The sequence below is a fragment of the Nerophis lumbriciformis genome, linkage group LG05 (assembly GCF_033978685.3).
Source record: "Nerophis lumbriciformis linkage group LG05, RoL_Nlum_v2.1, whole genome shotgun sequence".
Classification (NCBI taxonomy): Eukaryota; Metazoa; Chordata; class Actinopteri; order Syngnathiformes; family Syngnathidae; genus Nerophis; species Nerophis lumbriciformis.
The window spans coordinates 25,854,076-25,873,601 of record NC_084552.2 but is presented as its reverse complement, the minus strand read 5'-3'; the positions used below and the strand labels follow the sequence as shown (position 1 = coordinate 25,873,601).

The window sequence follows — 19,526 nt, the reverse complement described above, 5'->3', positions numbered from 1 at the left end:
TTGAAAATGAGTGGCAAATGTTTACTGAGTGTTGTTAAAAGGAAAGACCATGTAACACAGTGGTGAACATGCCCTTTCCCAACTACATTGGGTGTTGCAGCCATGAAATTTTAAGTTAATTATTTGCAAAAAAAAAAAAAAAAGTTTATGAGTTTGAACGTCAAATATCTTGTCTTTGTAGTGCATTCAATTGAATATGGGTTGAAAAGGATTTGCAAATCATTGTATTCTGTTTATATTTACATCTAACACAATTTCCCAACTCATATGGAAACGGGGTTTGTACTTTTGACACAAGAAAACATTACAACTCTCGACCAGGACAACGTACCCAATGTTAACATCGGCATATTTTCACAATGTAGAGTATTTTTGTAAACAACCTATTCGCCTCCTGAACCACAGCACACAAAAAATACACACCTGCTGTCAATTGACGTCTCAAATTCAAAAGGTTTTTTTATTAAAAAGCCATGTTTGATTGCAGGACATGAAAAGAGTATTTGCTTTTCAAAGATTTTGTTATCGATGCTCACCTCTGACTCTAAAACAAAGTCTGTAAAAACAAGCGCCTAATAAATAACTATTTTGTCACAAAGCTCTTATGTTTGTTTGTGGAGAAGAAGGCTGTCAAGTCGGAGGAAAAGCCATGAATATGCGCCAAAGGTGGCAACTCTGGTTAGCAGAGCAAGCTGCTGCTGTATGAGGCATCATAAAAATAAAATGGGCAAATAAATATTTCATGAAGGGGGCGCTATATGTGACAATTGCCAACGTGTGCATTTTAAGTCCGTGGTGTGCATTATTGAAGATGGGCCTCATCCATTCATTGAGGGTATGTTTGGGTCCTACTACAATGAAATACTTATTGTCACGATGGACAAATAAATAGTTCCACACGAAAAGTGTCGCCGCATCAACTCCACTTTCCGGTCCGCTGACCGCCGGGTGCACTTTTCTTCTTCCTCGCCGTCCTGTCAGTCAGCAATGTTGGCGCTGCGGCCCGTCTTGTTCAGCACTGAATTAAGTTCACTCAGCAGATTCTGAGGCATTTTACCCTCGCCGCCGGGGCCGGGCCTTTTGCCAGCGCCGCTCAAGCTACTTTGCCGGGAAGCGGGCGAGGCCTGCTGAGGGAACGACAACTGGCAAAGGTCCACGGCGGACCTTCTGTGTGGGCCAAGTGGGGTCACGCCCCCACCGCCGCCATCAGCACTGGTCTTGAGGGCGAGCGAAATCCTCCTGTCAGTCATCTGAGGGAAAATACGGCGACATTTTTACCTGTCAATTTTACTGTATCTTCAGCTAATAACACTGTTAAAATCCGTCAAAATGACAAAAATTTACCAAACTGGAAATTAAAAATGAGTGACGGTGCCCTCGTCAGTATTGTGCTTACACCAAGTGCCACCCGGAAAATGGAAAACCATTTTTTGCAACCTCATCAATTTATTTTTTATGACGATATAGACCCCAAATGCCACCATAATTCGAGAATCAATGTCCTCAAATATTAAAGAAATATGGATATTCATTAAATATGTCAATAATGTTCCTAGTTTTACAGTTAAATACAGACCACTAAGAAGTCGAGAGTGCACACCTCCACCAAGTAATGCTATTACTATTTATTACTATATTATGTTAGACCAGGGGTCGGCAACCCGCGGCTCCGGAGCCGCATGCGGCTCTTTGATCACTCTAATGCGGCTCAGCTGCATACTGCATACTTGCCGACCCTCCCGATTTTCCCGGGAAATTTCCGTGCCTCTCTTAGTAACTATTCACCGATTTTCTCTCTAACAATAATACTAAAGGCGTGCCATGATGGTACAGCATTTAGCGCCCTCTACAGTCTGTACAAACAGTGTGCTAACCCAGCCTTTTGTTGTATGCATCTTCTACTTGCACACGTAAGTGACAGCAAGCATACTTGGTCAACAGCCACACAGGTTACACTGACAGTGGCCATGTAAAACAACTTTAAGACTCTTACTAATAATGCGCCACACTTTGAACCAAAACCAAACAAGAATGACAAACACATTTCGGGAGAACATCTGCACCTTAACACAACATAAACACAACAGAACAAATACCCAGAATCCCATGCAGCCCTGACTCTTCCGGGCTACATTATACACCCCTGCTACCACCAAACCCCGCCCCCACCCCAACCCTGCTCCCCCACACATCAACCCCCCTCCTCTCCGTGCGTCGGTTGAGGTGGGCGGGGTTTGGTAGCGGGGGTGTATAATGTATCCCGGAAGAGTTAGGGCTGCATGGGATTCTGGGTATTTGTTCTGTTGTGTTTATGTTGTGTTACGGTGCAGATGTTCTCCCGAAATGTGTTTGTCATTCTTGTTTGGTGTGGGTTCACAGTGTGGCGCATTATTAGTAAGAGTGTTAAAGTTGTTTTATACCGCCACCGTCAGTGTAACCTGTGTGGTTGTTGACCAAGTATGCATTGCTGTCACTTACGTGAGCAAGCAGAAGCCCCATATAAGGTGTGGCTGGGCCGGCACGCTGGTTGTAGTGGGCGCTAAATGCTGTACCATCACGGCACGTTCGAGAGAATAGTTGCCTTGAAATTTGCGGTCTGCCGGAAAAATCGGGAGGGATTACAAGTATTACGCTGTCAAGCGCCATTCATATAAAACTCGCGGGCCACACTAACATTCAATTTTCTTAGTAAGGTGAAGGCCGCGTGTCTGAGACCCTTGGTTTATACATAGCACAAAACAAAACAAAAACTTTGTATACAGTGTTAATTCATTTTCAATTTCAAAAGATTTTTGTGGCTCCCATTGTTTTCTTTAATTTGTGAAACTGGTCAAATTGGCTCTTTGAGTGGTAAAGGTTGCCGACCCCTGTGTTAGACTGTGCAACTCCTCTCTGGGGGTACTAGGATGACAGGGGATGCAAAACAATAACAGTGCAATACTTTTTCATAACATACTGTCTAGTTTATCTTGTTATATTCTTATTTTACTGTAATATTTTTATTCTCATTGTTGCTTTTTATTTTTATTCTATTGTAATATTTTTCTATTTTGTTTCCATTTATACCCCCATTATTTACTTTTTACTTTTTTTAAATTCGATCTCAATTCTGTACACTGCTGCTGGAATTTTTAAATTTTCCTGAGGGAACTCTCCTGAAGGAATCAATAAAGTACTATCTATCTATCTATCTATTTTTGTCATGATCCGTGGCCCGGATCATGTTTTGTTTAGTCATGTTCTGTTAGTTTTGGACTCCCTCAGTTCCTGTTTTGTGCACCCCTGGGTTTTTTTTTTCGGTTACCAAGATCAATCAATCAATCAATCAATGTTTATTTATATAGCCCTAAATCACAAGTGTCTCAAAAGGCTGCACAAGTCACAATGACATCCTTGGTTCAGAGCCCACATAAGGGCAAGGAAAAACTCACAACCCAGTGAGATGTCAATGTGAATGACTATGAGAAACCTTGGAGAGGATCGCAGATGTGGGTAACCCCCCCCCCCCCCCCCCCCCCCCCCCTCTAGGGGTTAGACCGGATGCAATGGACGTCGAGTGGGTCTAGCATAATATTGTGAAAGTCCAGTCCATAGTGGATCTAACATAATAGTGAGAGTCCAGTCCACAGTGGGGCCAGCAGGATACCATCCCGTCAGCAGCGCAGAGATGTCCTCAACCGATGCACAGGCGAGCGGTCCACCCCGGGTCCCGACTCTGAACAGACCAAGGCTACTGATTGGTTTCCCCTGCCTCTGGTTAGTGTTCGGCACGCTCACCTGCTGCCGAGCACTGATCAGAGAGCTATTTATTCACGTTCCTCGCCACGCTCAGGCTGGCTTCGTTCTGTCACGTCGAGGTCGCATGTCCATGCGGGGTCGTTCCCCCAAGATGCAGACGAACAACTCCGGACGAAAACGTGAAGGCAGGAAATGATTTTGTGGAAGTCCCTTACTTCCGGGTTCTTCTGGACACCAATCATGGACACGACCGCTTCGTTCATCGTGCAGAACAATGCTTTATTTTGCAATTGATTGTCTTCTTTTGGTCTGTCCCTCAGCTTCGCTCTCTCTCTCTCGGCGTGCTCTGCCATCCCCCCTTCTTCTTCCCGACTGCTGCTTTTAACAGAGCGACAGGTGATCAGACAAACACTCTCAGCTGTGTCATCCACTCACCTGTCGCTAATCTCGAAGCCGGTCCCGACACATCACGCCTCGCTGCAGGTCCGCAGGCCACGCCCCTCACAGATTTATTCCTCATAAATCATCCAACATACAAAAATACAGGAAACCAACAAAAGGCAACGAACGCACGGGAAGCCAAGGTGAGACTTAGCATAGGAATCAAAACGTAGAAAACCAGGACATACCCAACTCTTGCATATAGCAAACAACGAAGCCAGACTGAGTGAATAAATAGCTCTCTGATTAGTGCTCGGCAGCAGGTGAGTGTGCCGAACACTAACCAGAGGCAGGGGGAACCAATCAGTACCCATGGTGACCAAAACAAACCCAGGGGTGCACAAAACGGGAACTCAGGGAGTCCAAAACTAACAGAACATGACTAAACAAAACAATGATCCGGGCCACGGATCACGACAATTTTCAGCAAAAGAAATGTATTCAAATACAATATCTTGCAATGTTTACTGACAAAAAGTGTGTATAAATATTTATATCTGCAAACTAACATGCAAAGTACCGTGGAATCTCGATTCACGAACGCATCGTCATTTTTAGTTTACGAACGTTTACATGGCGCCAAATATGCCTCTGTGTGCGGACCATGTCAAGACATACAAACGCTTCATTCATTTATTCATTCATTCGTTCATTATGTGTGCCGCTGGAGGCCCTAAGGGGGCTGCCATCATGATGACATCACCTCCTTTACACGCGGGCATGGCCCTTTTGAAGAGGCGGGGCCCCCAAATGTCACATCCTGTTTACATCATGTACAAACCCCGTTTCCATATGAGTTGGGAAATTGTGTTAGATGTAAATATACACAGAATACAATGATATGCAAATCATTTTCAACCCATATTCAGTTGAATATGCTACAAAGACAACATATTTATGTTCAAACTGATAAACTTTTTTTTTTTCTGCAAATAATCATTAACTTTAGAATTTGATGCCAGCAACACGTGACAAAGAAATTGGGAACAGGTGGGTGCTATGATTGGGTATAAAAGTAGATTCCATGAAATGCTCAGTCATTCACAAACAAGGATGGGGCGAGGAAATTGTTGAACAGTTTAAGAAAAACCTTTCTCAACCAGCTATTGCAATGAATTTAGGGATTTCACCATCTACGGTCTGTAATATCATCAAAGGGTTCAGAGAATCTGGAGAAATCACTGCACGTAAGCAGCTAAGCCCGTGACCTTCGATCCCTCAGGCTGTACTGCATCAACAAGTGACATCATTGTGTAAAGGATATCACCACATGGGCTCAGGAACACTTCAGAAACCCACTGTCAGTAACTACAGTTGGTCACTACATCTGTAAGTGCAAGTTTAAACTCTCCTATGCAAGGCGAAAACCATTTATCAACAACACCCAGAAACGCCGTCGGCTTCGCTGGGCCTGAGCTCATCTAAGATGGACTGATACAAAGTGGAAAAGTGTTCTGTGGTCTGACGAGTCCACATTTTAAATTGTTTTTGGAAACTGTGGACGTCGTGTCCTCCGGACCAAAGAGGAAAAGAATAATCCGGATTGTTATAGGCGCAAAATTGAAAAGCCAGCATCTGTGATGGTATGGGGGTGTATTAGTGCCCAAAACATGGGTAACTTGCACATCTGTGAAGGCGCTATTAATGCTGAAAGGTACATACAGGTTTTGGAGCAACATATGTTGCCATCCAAGCAACGTTACCATGGACGCCCCTGCTTATTTCAGCAAGACAATGCCAAGCCACGTGTTACATCAACGTGGCTTCATAGTAAAAGAGTGTGGGTACTAGACTGGCCTGCCTGTAGTCCAGACCTGTCTCCCATTGAAAATGTGTGGCGCATTATGAAGCCTAAAATACCACAACAGAGACCCCCGGACTGTTGAACAACTTAAGCTGTACATCAAGCAAGAATGGGACAGAATTCCACCTGAGAAGCTTAAAAAATGTGTCTCCTCAGTTCCCAAACGTTTACTGAGTGTTGTTAAAAGGAAAGGCCATGTAACACAGTGGTGAACATGCCCTTTCCCAACTACTTTGGCACATGTTGCAGCCATGGAATTCTAAGTTAATTATTATTTGCAAAAAAAAATAAAGTTAATGAGTTTGAACATCAAATATCTTGTCTTTGTAGTGCATTCAATTGAATATGGGTTAAAAAGGATTTGCAAATCATTGTATTCCATTTATATTTACATCTAACACAATTTCCTAACTCATATGGAAACAGGGTTTGTACATTTCAAAGAGCTTTGAGGCTAGTGGCACTTCTGACAAGTTCATTTCCACAATTGCCGTAACTTGCGCCGGTCAAAGCTGTGTCATGCTGTCTAACAGTTCACTTTGTGTGATCAGGAATACTTTAAATGTGTCCAAACTCTCAAAAGTCTTCCCTGTATAGCTTCCGGTTGCTTGACAACCACTAAGCTAGCATTTAGCTAGTTAGCGTTTCGGGTTGGGGCCCTTTCACTTCAAGGAGTTTTATCAGCGAAGGGGGATTTGTTCCGCAGGAAGTCTTTAATTGTTATGAAACCGAAAAAGATGCCACAGCGGACCTTTATTACAGCGAAGAAGAAGGCACTACCTGGACACAAGCCGATGAAGGATCGCCTCACACTACCACTTTGTGCTAAAACTAGCAGCAACTATGTGAAGTCACTGCTCATTTATCACTCGGAAACTCCCAGAGTGTTCAACAATGCCACAAATATTCCCAGACCCAGGGTAAAATTATTTTCCTTTTTTTTGTTTATGGAGCGCGCACACAGTGTGTGTGTGTGTGTGTGTGTGTGTGTGTGTGTGTGTGTGTGTGTGTGTGTGTGTGTGTGTGTGTGTGTGTGTGTTCAGTGTTGACATGTAAGCTTGCTGTAATGTTGTTGTGTTGTTTGGATAAAAAAATAGATTGTTGAGCTATTACACCCCTGTTATGTTGGTTTGAGATACATTTATATAAATAAATATATATATATATATATATATATATATATATATATATATATATATATATATATATATATATATATATATATATTCATATACATATATTATTAGTGTTGTCCCGATACCAATATTTTGGTACCGGTACCAAAAGTTGTTTTGATACTTTTCTAAATAAAGGGGACCACAAAAAATTGCAGTATTGACTTTATTTTAACAAAAAATATTATGGTACATTAAACATATGTTTCTTATTGCAAGTTTGTCCTTAAATAAAATAGTGAATATACAAGGCAACTTGTCTTTTATTAGTAAGTAAGCAAACAAAGGCTCCTAATTTAGCTGCTGACATATGCAGTAACATATTGTGTCATTTTTGTGTCATGCTTACTTTCTCTTTTAACATGTTCTATCTACACTTCTGTCAAAATGTAATAATCACTTATTCTTCTGTTGTTTGGATGCTTTACGTTAGTTTTGGATGATACCACACATTTGGGTATCAATTTGATACCAAGTCGTTACAGGATCATAGATTGGTCAAATTCAAAGTCCTCATGTGTCCAGGGACATATTTCCTGAGTTTATAAACATAATATGTATTATAATGTGTATAATAAGATGTTGTGATGCTAAAAAATATCGATGTAATCATAGTAGTATCGACCAGATACGCTACTGTACTTGGTATCATTACAGTGGATGTTAGGTGTAGATCCACCAATGGCGTTTGTTTACATTTTGACGCCGGGGAACTACGGTGTGTAGTGAAGCATGTTTAGCTATTCCTTGTCCTGCAGGGATGATACTTGTAATAAGCATACTTTATTTGTCGCCATGGAAACAAGGATTAGTGATTTAGAAGTAGCTAAAACACTGCCGACTGCGGATGAACTTTAGCCACTAGCTAGCTAGCCATGTCTTAAAGCACCTCTTCCTGAGGGCGTTTCAGTGTTACAACTTCACCTTTATTGTTAGTTTTTAAGCCAAAATGCGTCCGTTTTCCCTTTTCTGTCTACACACTGTGTCTGTTTGTAAGTACTCTGTGATTGTACGCTGCCGAACATGCTTCTCTGCTCATAATCCAGCAATGACACGACGTGACGACGACGGGGAGGGCGCGGGGGGGTTTGGGGGACCGGTACTTTTTAGAGGCGATATAGTACCGAATATGATTCATTAGTATCACACGGTACTATACTAACACCGGTATACCGTACAACTCTAATATATATATTTATATATTAGGGCTGTGAATCTTTGGGTGTCCCACGATTCGATTCTATATCGATTCTTGGGGTCACGATTCGATTCAAAATCGATTTTTTTTTTAAATTCAACACGATTCTCGATTCAAAAACGATTTTTTTTCCCGATTCAAAATCGATTTTTTTTTTAAATTCAACACGATTCTCGATTCAAAAACGATTTTTTTTCCCGATTCAAAAGGATTCTCTAATCATTCAATACATAGGATTTCAGCAGGATCCACCCCAGTCTGCTGACATGCAAGCAGAGCAGTAGATTTTTGTAAAAAGCTTTTATAATTGTAAAGGACAATGTTTTATCAACTGATTGCAATAATGTAAATTTGTTTTAACCCGACCTCGGATAAGCGGAAGAAGATGGATGGATGGATGGATGTTTTAACTATTAAATGAACCAAAAATATGACTTATTTTATCTTTGTGAAAATATTGGACACAGTGTGTTGTCAAGCTTATGAGATGCGATGCAAGTGTAAGCCACTGTGACACCATTGTTCATCTTTTATTTTTATAAATGTCTAATGATAATGGCAATGAAGGATTTTTAATCACTGCTATGTTGAAATTGTAACTAATATTGATACTGTTGTTGATAATATTCATTTTTGTATCACTACTTTTGGATTGTTCTGTGTCGTGTTTGTGTCTCCGATCAATTGCTCTGTTTATCAAATCAAATCAAATCAAATCAACTTTATTTATAAAGCACATTTAAAATTTACCACAGGGGTAGCCAAAGTGCTGTACAATGGGCAGGTTAAAAGATAATACGAGTACCGAGCAAACACAACACAACACAAACAGAACACGATAAAAAATAAATAAATAAAATAGAATAAATAAAAACATAAAAACAGGTTCACAGCAGGTGTATTATGGGGCGCCATTGCAGGATGGATATCAAAAAGTATGTTTTTAAGAGAGATTTAAAAACAGGAAGAGAGGAGGCTTGTCTAATACTCAGAGGTAGGTCATTCCAGAGCTTGGGAGCAGCAGCGGCGAAAGCTCTGTCACCTCTAAGCTTCAGCCTTGTGTCAGGGACCGTCAACAGCAGCTGATCGGCTGATCTTAGGGATCGGGTGTTTATTGCAGTTCTGAGTGTTGCTGGGTCGGGTTCGGTTTTGGAATTGGATTGCATTGTTATGGTATTGCTGTGTATTGTTTTGTTGGATTGTTAATTTGAAAAAAATAAAAATAAATTAATTAATTAATAATAATTTTTAAAAAATCGATTTTTTAAAAATGAGAATCGATTCTGAATAGCACAACATGAGAATCGCGATTCGAATTCGAATCGATTTTTTCCCACACCCCTAGTATATATATATACCGTATTTTTCGGAGTATAAGTCGCACTGGAGTATATGCCGAAAATGCATAATAATGAAGGAAAAAAACATATATAAATCGCACTGCGACTTATAGTCCGAGTATAAGTCGCACCGGAGTATAAGTCGCACCTGCCGAAAATGCATAATAAAGAAGGAAAAAAACATATAAATCGCACTGGAGCCCGGCCAAACTATGAAAAGAACTGCGACTTATAGTCTGAAAAATACGGTATATATATATACATTATAGTGTTTTCAAATTGCACGTTTTTTTTTACTAATATAGGGACTTTTGTCAAAGCTTGGACCAATGGTTCATGTTCACATTGATTATTATGGGAAACTCTGCTTCACTATACAAACTTTCCTGTTAGCAAACCATGTTGAAGAACCAATGCAGTTCGTAAATCGAGATTCCACCGTACAGAGACAAGATCCAAAATGGCCATACCTGTCTGCCTGAATTTTGTTGCACGGGCGCTCTGCCTTCAGCCACAGCTCCCCCCGTGGAGGCCGTTGGAACCGTGGCGCCTCCCGGGCTGAAGCAGAGATCGGAGCCAAACTGCCGGCACCGGAAACAGCAAGAAAAGTCAGTGGTAAGGTGACGTAAAGAAGCATTCGGGATTATAGCAGCATCCAGCTACATGTTGACAATATTATTTTCTCCATTACTGGGACCTCGTTGACCTGTAAAAGTGGCTTTCTTGTCCTTTTTTTTTTTTTTTTTAACCACCACCCAGACTTGCCCTTGGATGTATGCACCATCCTACACATCACCATCAACTGCACCTTGGAAATGATGGTCCTCCATTGGCGGTTACTATGGAAACTGTCTTGGCGCAATGCTCACTACCAGGTAAGAGGGGAGGAAACGGAGAAGTGCTCTACTGTCTGCAGCAGCCCACCGCCCTTCCCACCACCCACATGCCCTTCTCCTGAGCTCATGTGTCGGACGCCGACAAGCCGGTTATTTAGCGGATTTGGGAAGGAGAATCCTAAAAAAAAAAAAAAAAAAAAAAAAAAAAAAAAAAATTCCTCCAGCTCCAGATTGACTTGTTACCAAGGTGAGAGCTCCTCCAAACACTATGAAACAGAAAAATTGGATTCCCCTTTAGATCAATCTCCACCTGCCAACGTTGGCCTTTTTGCTGGCTAAGGCGCTAAAAGGCTTTTACCCAAGTAAGCACCTGTGATAAACAATTCTGAGTTCCCATAAAGGAAGTGGGCAGGGGGATAATACTAATGAAATGTCCGCGCTGAGTTGCGAACACTAATTTTTTGGGAAGGAGGATGCTTGCCTGTTCCCACTGTCAGATGCAGCAACGTAACAATAAGCGTGTGCATTGTTGACGGGACACAAACAGTCGCCTTGACCTTATTCTCACATGCAGGATTTATTTTATTGCAGAGTGACCTCGAAAACTTTACAACTCCCTTTTAATGCTTTTCATCCCGCTAACAGCACAAAGGAAATTAGGGGGAGATTTATACGCTCTTTTCAGGGAATTGCGAAGGATGATATATCCGCAACCGGCGCGTTTCCCGGAACAAAAAAAGTGTCTGTTAGCTTTGTGAAAGGGTAAACGAGGATGTCCTTTTTTTTTGGTCTGGAATATGCAAACACCACATTTAATAAATTCAACACGTGAGGATGAAGCAACCATATTTAATCCTATTCCCTTCTCCAGTTATTGATAGTTTCATGACTTACTGTATTTGACCGGTCAGAAATAATCATTTTTAAACATATTGTCTATTCAGCAACATCGTTTTATAATTTCATAGCTGCTGGATGACTTAAAGGCCTACTGAAACCCACTACTACCGACCACGCAGTCTGATAGTTTATATATCAATGATGAAATCTTAACATTGCAACACATGTCAATACGGCCGGGTTAGCTTACTAAAGTGCAATTTTAAATTTCGCGCGAAATATCCTACTGAAAACGTCTCGGTATGATGACGCCTGCGCGTGACGTCACGGATTGTAGAGGACATTTTGGGACAGCATGGTGGCCAGCTATTAAGTCGTCTGTTTTCATCGCAAAATTCCACAGTATTCTGGACATCTGTGTTGGTGAATCTTTTACAATTTGTTCAATGAACAATGGAGACAGCAAAGAAGAAAGCTGTAGGTGGGAAGCGGTGTATTGCGGCAGGTGTTGTGCCGGATAACGCACCCCCGCCGTAGAATGCACCCCCTGACTGTTGTGCCGGATAACACAGCCGGTGTTTCATTGTTTACATTCCCGAAAGATGACAGTCAAGCTTTACCATTGGCCTGTAGAGAACTGGGACAACAGAGACTCTTACCAGGAGGACTTTGAGTTGGATACGCAGACACGGTACCGTGAGTACGCATGCAGCTGCGGCTTCCAAACATTTGATCGCTTGCCCGTACATGCGTGCAGCTATGTGCATGTCACGTACGTAACTTTGGGGACTTTGGGGAAATATATGAACTGTATGAACTTTGGGGAGGTGAACAGTTATTTGGGCTGTGGGATTGAGTGTGTTGTGCAGGTGTTTGAGTTGTATTGGCGGGTTATATGGACGGGAGGGTGGAGGGGTTTGTTATGCGGAATTAATTTGTGGCATATTAAATATAAGCCTGGTTGTGTTGTGGCTAATAGAGTATATATATGTCTTGTGTTTATTTACTGTTTTAGTCATTCCCAGCTGAATATCAGGTCCCACCCGCCTCTCACAGCATCTTCCCTATCTGAATCGCTCCCACTGCCCTCTAGTCCTTCACTCTCACTTTCCTCATCCACAAATCTTTCATCCTCGCTCAAATTAATGGGGAAATTGTCGCTTTCTCGGTCCGAATCGCTCTCGCTGCTGGTGGCCATGATTGTAAACAATGTGCGGATGTGAGGAGCTCCACAACCTGTGACGTCACGCGCATATCGTCTGCTACGTCCGGTACAGGCAAGGCTTTTTTATCAGTGACCAATAGTTGCGAACTTTATCGTCAATGTTCTCTACTAAATCCTTTCAGCAAAAATATGCCAATATCGCGAAATGATCAAGTATGACACATACATACATACTGCTATCCCCGTTTAAATAAGAAAATCGCATTTCAGTAGGCCTTTAAGGGGCTGGTTAAAACAAATTCAATTGAAGCTTTTTTTTGTGTCCTTCAGTATTTTTTTTCAAGGATGTTCGTTTTTTCACATATAATATATATGACTAACATACAGTTGCGATCAAAAGTTTACATACACTTGTAAAGAACATAATGTCATGGCTGTCCTGAGTTTCCAATCATTTCTACAACTCTTATTTTTTTGTGATAGAGTGATTGGAGCACATACTTGTTGGTCACAAAAAACATTCATGAAGTTTGGTTCTTTTATGAATTTATTATGGGTCTACTGAAAATGTGACCAAATCTGCTGGGTCAAAAGTATACATACAGCAATGTGCCAAACAGCTCGATTTTTGTTTCATCTGACCACAGAACTTTCCTCTCGAAGGCCTTATCTTTATCCATGTGATGTCAGATGAAACAAAAAATTAGCTGTTTGCCCACAATTGACAGCAATATGTTTAGAGGAGAAAAGGTGAGGCCTTTAATCCCAGGAAATCCACGCCTACCGTCAAGCATGGTGGTGGTAGTATTCTGTTCTGGGCCTGTTTTGCTGCCAATGGAACTGATGCTTTACAGAGAGTAAATGGGACAATGAAAAAGGAGGATTACCTCCAAATTCTTCAGGACAACCTAAAATCATCAGCCCGGAGGTTGGGTCTTGGGCGCAGTTGGGTGTTCCAACAGGACAATGACCCCAAACACACGTCAAAAGTGGCAAAAGAATGGCTAAATCAGGCTAGAAATATGGTTTTAGAATGGCCTTCCCAAAGGTCTGACTTAAATGTGTGGACAATGCTGAAGAAACAAGTCCATGTCAGAAAACCAACACATTTAGCTGAACTGCACCAATTTTGTCAAGAGTAGTGGTCAAAAATTCAACCAGAAGCTTTCCAGAAGCTTGTGGATGGCTACCAAAAGCGCCTTATTGCAGTGAAACTTGCCAAGGGACATGTAACCAAATATTAACATTGCTGTATGTATACTTTTGACCCAGCAGAATTGGTCACATTTTCAGTAGACCCATAATAAATTCATAAAAGAACCAAACTTCATGAATGTTTTTTGTGACCAACAAGTATGTGCTCCAATCACTCTATCACAAAAGAATAAGAGTTATAGAAATTATTGGAAACTCAAGACAGCCATGACATTATGATGACTTTTGATCGCGACTGTATATAAACTTATATATATAAACATAAACTTCTTATAGTTTGCATTTTTTGTGTCTTAAGCACAGTAGTGCAGTCTCCCTTCAGCAGCACTGCAGCACTGCTTCTAAAATGCCCATAAAAAGTAGTAAATGTCTCCTGCTTACTCAAAAAACATAGCAAATATTCACTTATCAAACATTTCAATAAGGAAACCAACATAACAAAAGACCTCAGGCATCATCTGTGACCTCAAACAGTTCATTTTGTGTCCAGTAAGGGAACAAAATGGTTGCGTTGCAATGCGGATCTACTAAGCTCGTGCGCAGAGGACTGCTGCATCCCTTTAGTGAGCAAAATAAGGAGTGCAAGCTATTTAGCGTGTCCGTCTTCATGAATATGCAGAATTGATGCTGATTATTAGAACACCCACAATACCGAAAGGATGCAAATATAATCATTAAGCACACGCAATATGTCTGTCAACATATTTGGACTGTCAGAAATAAACACAAATATTTGACACATTGTCTATATAGCAACATAATGTTATCATTGTATAGCTCTTGGATGAGTTAAAGGGGAACTGCACTTTTTTTCACAATCATGAAAAACATGAAGACGGATGTATTTCTTTTTGCATTCTGACTCGTAAATAAACATAAATAAAAGTCAATAAAACCCAATAAAATAACCATCCAAAATATCGCCAACAATACTCCATTCACATTTCGTGACTTTAATATTAACCAAGTATTAGTGATATTGTTATTATAAGCGCTGACGCAGATGAACTATTTGTAGCGGTGCCGTGATCACGAGCTTGTGTGCCAATGAAGATATGATCGACCGATGAGCTGCTTCCTTACTCCATCCATCCATCCATCTTCTTCCGCTTATCCGAGGTCGGGTCGCGGGGGCAGCAGCCTAAGCAGGGAAGCCCAGACTTCCCTCTCCCCTTCCTTACTCGTCAAACTTTATTGTAGTTCATAAATCGCGCCTCTCACCTGGATCGTAGAAGAACGAAGACGTATTCCGACAAGTTGGTGCGCTTTGACAGCCAATTTAGACCCGGGATACGCTTGGTTCCACCCCCCTGTTCTTCGCGAGGACTATGAAACATTCCTTATCTAAATGGGAATATATGAACATCCGAGCAGTCTGCATCATAATGACAGCAGACATTGTACAGTAAGTGATACTATGTTTGTTAGCTCTCATGAAGTCTGCAGTAAGTAATAAGTGATGAAGGGGAAAAAAAGCAAACATTGTTAATGCGCCACGTATGCTTAAAATGATCAAAATACGTAAATATTAAATGTTATTGTTAGAGATGTCCGATAATATCGGACTGCCGATATTATCGGCCGATAAATGCTTTAAAATGCAATATCGGAAATTATCGGTATTGGTTTCGAAAATTAAAATTTATGACTGCTTAAGACGCCGCTGTGTACACGGACGTAGGGAGAAGTACAGAGCTCCAATAAATCTTAAAGGCCCTGCCTTTGCGTGCCGGCCCAATCACATAATATCTACGGCTTTTCACACACACAAGTGAATGAATGCAAGGCATAGTTGGTCAACAGCCATACAGGTCACACTGAGGGTGGCCGTATAAACAACTTTAACACTGTTACAAATATGCGCCACACTGTGAACCCACACCAAACAAGAATGACAAACACATTTCGGGAGAACAGCCGCACCGTAACACAACATAAACACAACAGAACAAATACCCAGAACCCCTTACAGCACTAACTCTTCCGGGACGCTACAATATACACCCCCCATTTCCCCCCTCAACGCCGCCCACCTCAACCTCCTCATGCTCTTTCAGGGAGAGCATGTCCCAAATGCCAAACAGCTGTTTTGAGGCATGTTAAAAAAAAAATAATGCACTTTGTGACTTCAATAATAAATATGGCAGTGCCATGTTGCCATTTTTTCCATAACTTGAGTTGATTTATTTTGGAAAACCTTGTTACATTGTTTAATGCATCCAGCGGGGCATCACAACAAAATTAGGCATAATAATGTGTTAATTCCATGACTGTATATATCGGTATCGGTTGATATCGGAATCGGTAATTAAGAGTTGGACAATATCGGAATATCGGATATCGGCCAAAAAGCCATTATCGGACATCTCTAGTTATTATAAATGTGCCTGTTACTACATTACATATATACTTACATCATGCAATGAAATTTCAATGGAGGTGTTTGGATGTTTTTTAAAGGCTTTAAAGGCAGAATAGAGCAGCTTCCATAGGCTTCATTTATTTATTATTTAGAATGCACTAAAAATAATATATTGTCATGTTTTTTTAATTTTTATAATGATTGTCAATGATAGACAAAATTCTAAAAAAAAAAAAAGTGCAGTCTCCCTTTAAGGGGTTGAATAGAACTATTTGCAGCTGAGATAGGCTCCAGCACCGCCTTAATCCCGAAAGGGACAAGCGGTAGAAAATGAATGGATGGATGGATTTATTTGGTGTCTGCTGGTGTTTTTTTTTAACATTTGTTTTTCATGCAGTATTATTAATGTATCGCCGTAATGAAAAAAAACCTTTCAACATGCATTTTTAGGTCATTCCCGACACACCATCATAACAGCGCCGCCTCCCAGAGCGAATTCTGTTGTCTAGATCGCAATTCTATACCCTCCAAAAGATAGCGTGCTTCGCATATTGCACATCATAAACGAAACAGCACATGCTGGACCGTTGGAGCAAATGATATAATTAATTTGGAGCGTAAGAAACCAGGCTAAAACTTCACGCACTCAGTCTTAATTAATTACACACCACACGCCCACTAATAATATATGCAACTTTAAACATTTGCACACGCTCTACAGCTTGTTGTACAAACCCCGTTTCCATAAGAGTTGGGAAATTGTGTTAGATGTAAATATAAACGGAATACAATGATTTGCAAATCCTGTTCAACCCATATTCAGTTGAATATGCTACAAAGACAACATATTTGATGTTCAAACTGATAAGACTTTTTTTTTTTTTGCAAATAATCATTAACTTTAGAATTTGATGCCAGCAACACGTGACAAAGAAGTTGGGAAAGGTGGCAATAAATACTGATAAAGTTGAGGAATGCTCATCAAACACTTATTTGGAACATACCACAGGTGAAAAGGCAAATTGGGAACGGGTGGGTGCCATGATTGGGTATAAAAGTAGATTCCATGAAATGCTCAGTCATTCACAAACAAGGATGGGGCGAGGGTCACCACTTTGTCAACAAATGCGTGAGCAAATTGTTGAACAGTTTAAGAAAAACCTTTCTCAACCAGCTATTGCAAGGAATTTAGGGATTTCACCATCTACGGTCCGTAATATCATCAAAGGGTTCAGAGAATCTGGAGAAATCACTGCACGTAAGCAGCTAAGACCGTGACCTTCGATCCCTCAGGCTGTACTGCATCAACAAGCGACATCAGTGTGTAAAGGATATCACCACATGGGCTCAGGAACACTTCAGAAACCCACTGTCAGTAACTACAGTTGGTCGCTACATCTGTAAGTGCAAGTTAAAACTCTCCTATGCAAGGCGAAAACCGTTAATCAACAACACCCAGAAACGGCGTCGGCTTCGCTGGGCCTGAGCTCATCGAAGAAAAGTGTTCTGTGGTCTGACGAGTCCACATTTCAAATTGTTTTTGGAAACTGTGGACGTCGTGTCCTCCGGAACAAAGAGGAAGAGAACCATCCGGATTGTTATAGGTGCAAAGTTGAAAAGCCAGCATCTGTGATGGTATGGGGGTGTATTAGTGCCCAAGACATGGGTAACTTACACATCTGTGAAGGCGCCATTAATGCTGAAAGGTGCATACAGGTTTTGGAGCAACATATGTTGCCATCCAAGCAACGTTACCATGGACGCCCCTGCTTATTTCAGCAAGACAATGCCAAGCCACGTGTTACATCAACGTGGCTTCATAGTAGAAGAGTGCGGGTACTAGACTGGCCTGCCTGTAGTCCAGACCTGTCTCCCATTGAAAATGTGTTATGAAGCCAAAAATACCACAACGGAGACCCCCGGACTGTTGAACAACTTAAGCTTTACATCAAGCAAGAATGGGAAAGAATTCCACCTGAAAAGCTTCACAAATGTGTCTCCTCAGTTCCCAAACGTTTACTGAGTGTTGTTAAAAGGAAAGGCCATGTAACACAGTGGTGAACATGCCCTTTCCCAACTACTTTGTCACGTGTTGCAGCCATGAAATTCTAAGTTAATTATTATTTGCAAAAAAATAAAATAAAGTTTATGAGTTTGAACATCAAATATCTTGTCTTTGCAGTGCATTCAATTGAATATGGATTGAAAAGGATTTGCAAATCATTGTATTCCGTTTATATTTACATCTAACACAATTTCTTAACTCATATGGAAACGGGGTTTGTATTTAGATCAGGCCCCGAGTGTTCCCAAACGGGAGACTAATGACAGAAGAGGTTTTCAAGGTTTGGCTTCTTCTTGGCAACATTGCGAGCCATTCAAAATACTTTTGTTTACACAGTAGACACATAACAATAGTCGCACTCCCTGTCCCCCACCTGGTATGCAGAGTGTGGGAAATTGGTATACCTCAGGACTCTACCAAAAAATCCAATTACAAATACATGTAGCGTTGCACCCTCGCTGTTTTTTGACAGCTTATTAAGTGATGAAATAATAAAAGTGTGAAAAAAAGTTACATACTGTACCTTCATCCTAACAATGTCCGTCACCCAGCCCACCTGCATCTCCTTCTCCTCGCAGCAGAAATGCCTGCAAGAGGAGACACCTTTTTAATACGGTAGCCTTTTAATTTACTGTGCACATTCATGGACGCTTGCGACTCACCACTGCTGTTTCTCTGTGTAGACCGTGAAGCCCCAGCTGTTTCACGAGAAAAAAAAGCAAGTCAGTTTATTTCTATTTGTGTTTATTGTGAAGAGCGGAATTAATAACCAGCACAGCTCCTCCCGGCCATGAGTTTTGGAAGAGCACAATATGGTGTTGTCATGCATAAAGAGGCCACCAGCCACTCGCTTGGAAATACTGCACAACTACTAGCATTACTTATTTCTATGTAAGACGATCTTTCTTTTTCAAGACCGGTTTTAAAAAAAAAGTTTTAAGCCAAAAAACCTTATTTTTTTAATATCAGTAAAATAATTTTACATTCATTATATTGTATTAATCATTTTTCAAATACGTACAAATAGGTACCAATGGGTAAGAAAAGTAGGTTTTGTATACCGTATTTTCCGGAGTGCACCGGATTATAAGGCACACTGACCGTCATATATATATATATATATATATATTAATTTCTTCATGGAAAACACTTCCTTGTAGTCTATATCAGTGGTCCGCGGATCGATTGGTACCAGGCCGCACAAGAATAAAAATAAATACATTTAAAAAAAATTAAAAATGTGTTTTTTTTGTTTGTTTTTTTATTAAATCAACATAAAAAACACAAGATACACTTAAACCAACCCAAAAACCTCCCTCCCCCATTTACACTCATTCACACTCATTC

At 40.8% G+C, this 19,526-nt stretch overlaps 1 protein-coding gene across 2 annotated transcripts in view; it reads right to left on the bottom strand.

Annotated features, from left to right (window-relative positions):
• Nucleotides 1-441: 441 nt before the first annotated feature.
• Nucleotides 442-19,526, bottom strand: part of arap2 (ArfGAP with RhoGAP domain, ankyrin repeat and PH domain 2) — a 321,200-nt gene continuing 302,115 nt past the window's right edge. For both annotated transcript variants that reach the window (XM_061961001.1, XM_061961002.1), the window contains 4 exons: nt 18,842-18,877; nt 18,703-18,766; nt 10,167-10,277; nt 442-1,250 (listed from right to left, as the gene is read on the bottom strand). In XM_061961001.1, the coding sequence (XP_061816985.1) occupies nt 978-1,250; nt 10,167-10,277; nt 18,703-18,766; nt 18,842-18,877 (484 nt within the window). In that variant the 3' untranslated portion in view covers nt 442-977. The remainder of the gene's footprint in view (nt 1,251-10,166; nt 10,278-18,702; nt 18,767-18,841; nt 18,878-19,526) is intronic.